General features: G+C 25.1%; 1 protein-coding gene across 1 annotated transcript; it reads right to left on the reverse strand.

The window, feature by feature from the left end:
- Positions 1–6,131: 6,131 nt before the first annotated feature.
- LOC101493777 (uncharacterized) lies at positions 6,132–7,009 on the reverse strand. Its single transcript, XM_004486721.4, has one exon. The coding sequence runs from the start codon at positions 6,878–6,880 to the stop codon at positions 6,269–6,271; it is 612 nt and encodes a 203-aa protein (XP_004486778.1). The 5' UTR covers positions 6,881–7,009; the 3' UTR covers positions 6,132–6,268.
- Positions 7,010–9,313: the final 2,304 nt, after the last annotated feature.

The following is a 9,313-nucleotide window of genomic DNA, read 5'->3' on the forward strand; positions in this document are numbered from 1 at the left end:
AGATTGCTATAGAGACACATATAATAGTACAACTACTAGAGAATAATTAATGGGTTACATTTCCTCTCAAGTGAAAAATATTATATTGTATGTGGAATTCTTTACTATTTTATATAGACAAATAATTTTTTTTATATATAAATACATATATTTTTTTAAATATGGCATGCATGTAGTTTATATAAAGCAAAATATTAATAATGGAATTGTCTAATATTTTTTTTAAAAATGAAGAAAATATTTATTTAAAATAATTGAATACTTTGACTTTAATTATTGTTTGTCTTCTAATTGTTCTTATTTTATTGTACTTGTTGAGAAGTATAGTAGTAATCAACAAAAAGATAAATAATGGAGAGAAAGGTTAAATTATTTTGAATTGATTTAATGAAAAAAATTGACTACAATGAATATTTGATATACTTTATATGAAAATCATAATTAAACTATCAAATTTTAATTAACCAATATTCAATATTAAACAACTTATAACTACACTACATATAACTAACTTTACCTATAAGTATATCTAACAACCCTATAATTTAAAAATATGGATTAACTTTTCAATTTAGATGAATAATATAATAAAAGAAATACAATGTAACTTAATGAAATAAAATTATGAGAAAAAAATACAAGTTATAATTACATTGATTAAACAAGAAAAGTGATGCATAAAATGGTAGAGTTTGAGGATCTAGTATAACACACCAAAGTGATCAACTAACTTTTTTGTTTCTTTGAAAATATTCATGTGTGTCTACAACACTCACTCTAATCAAATTAATAACTTCAATCTTAAAAGACTATTAAATACAAAATTGTGACAAATAAACCTTAGCTATAATCTTAAGAGACAATTAAATACAGAATTGTGAGAAACAAACCTCAGCTATAATAAGGTAGAAACATAAATAGAATAATAAATGTCTAACAATATATGATAGAAGTACAAAGTAAATCAAAAAGACTTACTCCCATAAGGTAGAAGATAATTGAAAATGAAAAACACTTATTCATCTTAAGATAGGAACACATAGAGAATAATAAAAATTTGGCAACCGTAGAAGGATAAATTTAACAAAATTAAACAATCAAAGAAACATACCACCAATTTTTAGGATGCATAAGAAATTTCAATAAAAAATTTGATACTATATAAACCTATGAAAAATAATTTATCTTGTGTATTTTGCCACTTCAACAAACCAAAATAGATCAATAATCACATCAATGATATTTGATGTCACACTAGAATAGGCAGAAATTTAAAAATATAACTTTCATTAAATCATGAATGTCAATTAAATAAAAATATTATCTCTAATATTGCGATGGATGAGTTGATGAAATTTATTTTTTACATCCATAATAATATGTGTTTAATGATTATATACTCTCAATATGAATATTATATGCTGAAAAAAATTAGTTTACATTCATAATATATATATATATATATCTTTCTATTTTTTTAATAATATTTAATGCAAATTTATTTTATTTAATATATTTTGTTGATCTACGGAAATACGTATATATATATATATGGGAATGGTTTGAAAATTACAGATAAGCAAGAATCATGTGATTCATATTTTAAATTGCCTTCCACGTCTTTATAAAAGAATGACAAATCATTTGAGGTATATAACACTGTTTTCTTTTTTATTATGATATTATAAAACATGAGAAAAATGAAAGATATCTCACTATTAATGAAAAAGTTAAATTCAAAATGTTTTAGACTTGGTCAATATTGTTTGATTCTTCAATGTCAATCAAGCTTTGAAACTGACGTAAAATATAAAAAACCTTTGTTGAGATTTTTTTTCTTTTTTTACAAACCTTTGTTGAGGCTCTAACGGTACCTAAATGAATTGAATGGACACAAGTTGATTTACTACTATTTGGTTCTAAAATTATAATTAAATTTAAATTTAAAAATAAATATATTAATTTTTCTATTCATTTTTATTTATATTTTGGACCATTCTGATGCAATCACAGTGCTTGTAATATAAATCCGTGAACAGGAGACAAGAAAAAGGTGTATTATTTTCTTTATTTTTTAAGAATTATTAATTAAGGAGAAAGCTTAACATGAAAGAAAACCCAAATACTATAATATATTAATATTTTATTTCTGCACGCACGCAACCTATTCTATTCCACAGTAAGCAAGCAATGCTCGTGACTTATATTGCTCTAAAGTTTATTTAGTCAAATATTGCTCTACATCACTTGAACGTTGAATTCAAACATTTCAGCACACAAAATAGTTACTTACAATTTTAATACACGGAAACTCAAAATAAATTTTATTGATACAGAATTGTGAACTTAACTTTACATTCTCAATCAATCAAACTTAATATATGTAATAAATATTTTCTTTTTTAAATAAATTTAATTAATACGCAAATGTAAACTTAACTTTATATTTTCAATCAATCAGATAAGTATTTTATTTTAATTATTATAAGTATTTAAAAGACACGCACATATAAAATAATAATATGTGAATGATTAATAATGTAAAAACATTAGACCAATAATACATAAAAGATTATCTGATAAAATTTTATGATTTTTTTTATCAAATAAATATATAATGTAAGTTCACCACAGTTTTTTCCTTGCAAAATTGTTTTATATGTATTAAAATTATTTGATTTGATTTGATTTGATTTCGACCGATTAACCACTTCCAATTGGCATAGAAGACAAAACAATGTAAAAACAAACATTCCATTCGTAATGGATATGAATTTATTAATTGTAAGTTCAAAGTCTTAAATAAAAGAAACAATAAACACAAGTTCAATAATTGAATTGCAAAAAAGTTAATGAAGGGTGGTTTTTGTAAATTCTATTAAGTCTATAGAATCGATGAGAATAATATAGTTGATGAAAAAAAAAATTGAATCAATTGAAAGTAAGATGAAATGTTTGGTTATATTTGTTTTTAGTTTTTATAAAAAAAATGTTGACAGCTTTTAGTCTCTTAAATATTTTTGTTTTTATTTTTTATTTTTGATTTTATATCAATTAAAGTGTATATTTTAAATTTTAGAATCATTTTATTCAATAATATTTGAAACATTATAAGAACTTTTTAACAAGCGATAATTTAAAAATTTATATTTAATTTATGTTTTGTTAAAAAAAATTAAATTTTTGTATTGAAGTTGTTAAATATATCCTAAACATTATTGTAAATAATCATTAAAGTCTCGTTCAAGGTGATTTTTAGTTTTCTGTTATGAAATTTTCAAAAACTAAAATCAGTTTTTGTTTTGAGTTTCAATGTTTATTTTACTTGAATTGAATCACTATCTTTACTATGTCTCACTATAAATTCACCAAATATAAAAAATATTGATACGTCGAAATAATTGAAAAAAAAGTTAAAAAAATTAAAATTATAATAGTTGTTGAAAGTGGTTGTAGTAGTGATCGATTGTCGAAAACGTCCATAATGATCAAAAGAGACAGTTGATAATTGAAAGTGGTGGTTGAAACATGACCCACGATAACTATAATGGTGGATGGTGGTGTAGTTGTTAGAGATAATTGTTGAAGGTAGGTGGTTGGTAGCGGTACGTAGTCAGAGATGATGGTGGTGACAATTGTCGGAGGTAGGTGGTCGATGGTGTTGTAGTGGGCGAATGTGGTGTTTGGAGGTGGATGTTCGGTGGTGGTGGCAACAATGGTTGAAGGAGGGTGGTTGCTGAGTCATTGATGGTGGTGCCAATTGGTTGAGGTGGGCATCTCGTAGTGTTGGTAGTGGTCGGAGGTTAGTAGCACATAACAATTATGGTAGTCAATGGTTGTTGGAGTAGTAATTTTATTTACTTAATGATATTTTAATTTTAAAACAAAAATAATTTTTTTTATTTATTTTGAATTTAAAAAACAAATTGTAAAATTAACTAAAAAAAATTCAATCAATTCCATTTTATCCAAACAAATTTTAATTTTAAAATTGTCTCTTAAAATAAAAAATTATAAACTCGCAACTATCTCGATAAACCTTCAAAATTTTAAAAACTAAAAATTAATATATATATATATATATATATATATATATATAAACTAAAAATAAAATAATAAAATTTTATAGAACCATAATTTTAACTATTTTTTTTTCTTGCAATCACATCCTTAAAGAATATTGTATAGAAAGTATAGAATTCGACATTTTAATGATGTTAATGACATTTTGACAAATTATCCTATAAACAAACAACACACACGTCTCACCTTTAATATTAATATTTGAGAAATTAATAATTCGCACTTGCTACCAAACACTTCACCTAAGCTTTTGGCTTTACGAGCTGCCACCTTTCATCAGTGATTGAAAAAAGTTAAAACGACTTACTTGCTCACCAATCTCTTTTTTTATTGTTCCATATTTCCTGCAACAAACAACAGTCCACATCGACTTTATTATTTTTCACTCAAATTGACTTGTTAATTTTTTTTACAATTACAATTTATCAACAGTAGTAATCATTTAGCTAGAACACAAGTTTGTCCCTATTCAGATCAGTCATATATATCCTATGATTTCAGAGATGTCGTTATTACTTCTTACACTATTTTGATTAATTAATAACTAATTAGTATTGTCTCAAATTATAAATTATTTAGAAAAAAAATTATTTTAAATTATAAGTCTTTTTACAATATCAATAAAAATTAATTTTTTATAAGTAAAACATTAATATTTCTTTTTCTCTTATATCATTTATTATTCTCTTTTCTTTCAATTTTAATAATTTTTTTTCTCATACTATTAATGAAAGATAATTTTGTAAATTAATTCTAATTTTTCTTTCCCATACAAAATTAATTATATTTATTAATTAGAATATAATTGTCAAAATGACTTACTATAATTTAAGACAAAAGAAGTACAATTTAAATTTGATGCAATATTACTTGAGTTTCTTCTTTTTTTGTTTTAAAATAAACAGTAAATATTATCATAATTAATTCACATAATTACGATGATTTGAATTCAAACTTAAAACAAGAAATTCAACCTAACAATATCATATTCGATTCTTTTTTCAAATTATTGTTTTAAAATTGTGTATATATACCAAATGAATCATTAGATTTTTACTATAATTTAACTATTTAGTATATATCTGAATCTACTAATTTTTCACTCTTTAATAATGTCAGTTTAACTGGTGAGTTGAAAATACGGGTATAAGATTTCTCATTTTATTTTTGACAAAATATTTTTCATCTCAAAATAGTTGAAAAAAAAACTTTAAAAATTAGCTTAAATAAATAAAAGAAAGAAAAAGTGTGTATATGTGCGTGAGAGAAAAAGTAAAAAAGTTTGGGAGGGGCCAGCTATAGCTATATGTTGGTGGAATCATATTAGGATAACCAACTGCATGCCATTACACCTATATCTTTCAAAATTTCACCACAAACACATAATAATACAAATATTTGCTATCAAATATTGTCTTTTTATTTATTAAATAAAACACTTGGAACTTGCACAAAATATATTTTGTAGACAATATATTTAAAATATACTTAATTGTTATAACCCAAAGTGTGCATATAGCCGATCAAGAGTATATCCTAAATCCAAAAGATTCAATGAATTTTTTTAATTAGTACAAAGATGTGTACGAAGGGTACCTCAGAAAGATTCTATCATGTTTATTAGAATATATACTACATAATATAGTTAATTCATATATCCGCTCGTGTACTTTCTAATAATTTCAATTAATCAATTAATAATAATGAGAATAGAAACAATGACAAACCTATGCTTCAACCATTTACATATATTTTATAAATTTTTCCTCCTCGTCTTCAACTATTCTCCTTTTCAGAAAGAGCTATGTAGTCTACATGAACTTCTTTTTATTTTTTTAATTTTTTTTTTTTTTGAGAAAAAGCATTCCAGATACGAGCGTGTAGGTAAAGTTAGTATATAAGTACACATCGAAAAAATAGTTAATATAAAAATTAAAATGTAAAATGATTTTTAAGGTAATAATATTTATAAAAAAAACCGTCCTAAAGTAATAATATTTGACGAATTTTAATTAAAATAAATAATATTGATGCGCAAGAGAGGAGAATTGTAATCAAAATAACATCATTCAACTCGGGATTATATATCATGAAAATATCCAAAAAAAGAAAATGTTACACATCGACAACAAACGATGACACATTAATTATTAACTAAACAAGGTAGTTTGAATTTATTAATAAATCAATCCTGCTTCCTCAATTGGCTGTAAAACCTCTTTATGAAATCTTCAGCTGCCTTATCAACCTGATTGTCCTTCTCATCATCTTCTCTTAGAGGGAAGGGTGAATCTGTCACTCTCAATTGTCTTACCATTGGACTCTTTCCGAATCCAGGTAATGTTGGAGATGTTTCTATTAAACTTTCGGTGTTAAGCATCTCCAACACTGCCTTCATTGCGCTCATGGTCACCACCTCATCATCCTGTGTAGGTGGCATCTGAGCGCAAGTGAAGAAATGGTTGTGAGTGTGATTGTGATTGTGGCGATGACGTTTCCCAATTGGGAAAAAGTTGTTGGGAGTGTTGCTACAACTAAATTCATACTCCCTTGATGAAGTGAATTGATGGTGTGAGTCGTGGGAGCGGCGGCTCGATGTAGAGCCGCCGTGATTGTGGTGGTGATGGTGGAACATTAAATTGGCAATGGCTTTTCCGGCGAGCTTGCCGCGACGTTTGAGCATCATGTTGAGGTCCATCATTAATTTTCCCTTTGATATGCCTTTTCTTAACATGAAGAATACCACACGTACCATGTTCCACACTTTTTTTGATATCACCGGTAGATTACTTTCCATTTCTATTTTTTTTGTAGAGAAGTTTTTTTTTTTGCTTGGAATAATTTAAGAGAGAGGGATATATATATATGAAGAGATGGATTTGATTTGATGAAAAGAGGGAGGAGGGTGATGAGGTTATATATAGTGGGGGGAATGAGAAATGAGAATTGAATCCACCATATGGAAATTAGAATAAGCCTTAGGTGCATACATGTTTTGTATTACTTTATGTTTATTTTGTAATATTTTAATCGATCATTATTGAGGGAAAGCCTTTGCTTTTTAGGAGAGGACAAAAAGAGTGCTTTACTTGGTTGAATTGAAATGGTTGAAATTAAACATGCAGCCAGCAATAATGTTTTTTTTCTTTCACAAAATGCAATCTAACACGTGAGTTTGAGAAGCTGTGGTGCACTCTAGCAAATGTTTAGTATAAGGTATAGAGTAATTATAAAAAGTAAAAACTTGTATCTCAAAAAGTAAAAATATATATATATATATGTAGATATAAAAATGTAATATGTAATAAATTTATATCTATACATAAATATTTAATATTTATACATTAAAAACTTGTACTTTAAAAAGTATGTGATATAATTAACTATTTGAATTTAATTCATATACAATGTAAAGAGTTTTTTCACTTACAATCTATTACAATTATCAGATTACTAGTTATATTTAATTTTTACTATAACTTTTAAAATTATACATATAATTAGTTGTGATGTACTGATTACATACATTTTTTTATATTCATAGAACATGAAAATTAAACTCATAACTATTTAAAAAAAATAAAAATACACAACAAATTAGTTTTTTTTATTTTGTTTTAATTAAAAGAATGGTTTCTTAACAAAAATTAAAAACTACTATCTCAAAATTATTTTTGATTTAGTCAAACCACCATGATTAGTTGATTCCAAATTAACATCAATCATGGGTTTTAATTTATTTAACTTGTGTAATTGATGAGTCAAAAAAACTTGTGTAATTGAAATTATTAAAAATTGGACGTGACGTGGACTGCGATTATTTGCGCTTCGGTAGATTTTTTTTTATAAACAAATTTTATTTTCAGAAGTATAAGAGTACCATATTCTAATACACTAGATTATTTTTTTATGCAAATACAATATATTGTTATTAACTACTTTGCAAACAATAGTAGTTCTTTCTAAAATTTGTGTTTTCGATTGAAGATAGGGTTCTAGCTAGAGTAGAATCAAGTAGCCATCTCTTTGCATCTTGTCCAAAGATTTTGAAAGGTCTTCAAGTAGATAAAGTATAAAACAATTTTTTTAAAAAAAATATAGATTTAATATAATATTCTATATAAAAACTTTCAATATATTGACTATTTTAATATTTATAGAGTTATTAAACAAATGAGTTTCTGCCCAAGTAAAAATACATATTTTAAACTTTGCGATTATACGTATATTTTAGTTCTTTTTATTCTAATTTTTTTAAAAAAATATTTTTAAACCATTTATTGCTATATACTATATATATATATATATATATATATATATATATATATATATATATATATATATATATATATTTCCTTTTTATAAAAATTAAATGTCACAACTATATATATCCTCTATGGCACGGAATTTCTCTGTTGGTTTGGTAACCTTGAATTGAGACAAAGGTACACAATTAAAGCAGTAGATGAATGCATTAAGCAAATTTTATTTCTACTATACGATTATGGCATATTACATAAAATACATTGAAAAAGCCACTGACTAAATACAAAGAATTAATAACCTTCTCCAACAAAAAGAAAGACAAAGAAGAACTCACACGGATCAAATAACTTCTAAAAAACTATGATAGTGATAGCTACGAAAAGAGACCTTGAAAAAACCTCAGATTTATATCAAAAGGTATAACTTTAGGGTTAATGTTATTCAACCCACAAAGACGGTCTCATAAACATAATTGGTAGTCACTAGTCAGTAGAAAAAAAAGGAACAGGTAAATAGATATAATAAAAATAATAAAATTATCGATAGAAATATTGATAAGAAAAAATGAAATTTTCTCTCTGATTCCCTCTCACAAAATTTATATAGTGATAGGTATAACTAGAGAGATATCTCATGTTCTTCTTCTCTAAATTTCTCTCGTTAATTTAAATTTTTTTAGTAATACAAAACCATGTTCCAACACAACACAAAAATTAATTAATATACCATAAAAAAGCTTAAAATAGGTTAAGTTCTCGGACTTGAATCTCTAATTGCATAATGCAAAAGCTGCTTAGACCGTTAGATAGTAAAATAAAATTTATTTCTTTAAATTAACGGTTTCCGCAGTTGATGCGTATACCATGCAATTGTTGTAGAGCTCCATAGATTAAGATCTCATATGTAAAATAAGAAGTTTAGATTAATTTGCAATGGTGAAATCATTGATATCTCTTGTAATAGC

The sequence above is a fragment of the Cicer arietinum genome, chromosome 1 (assembly GCF_000331145.2).
Source record: "Cicer arietinum cultivar CDC Frontier isolate Library 1 chromosome 1, Cicar.CDCFrontier_v2.0, whole genome shotgun sequence".
NCBI classification, from domain to species: domain Eukaryota; kingdom Viridiplantae; phylum Streptophyta; class Magnoliopsida; order Fabales; family Fabaceae; genus Cicer; species Cicer arietinum.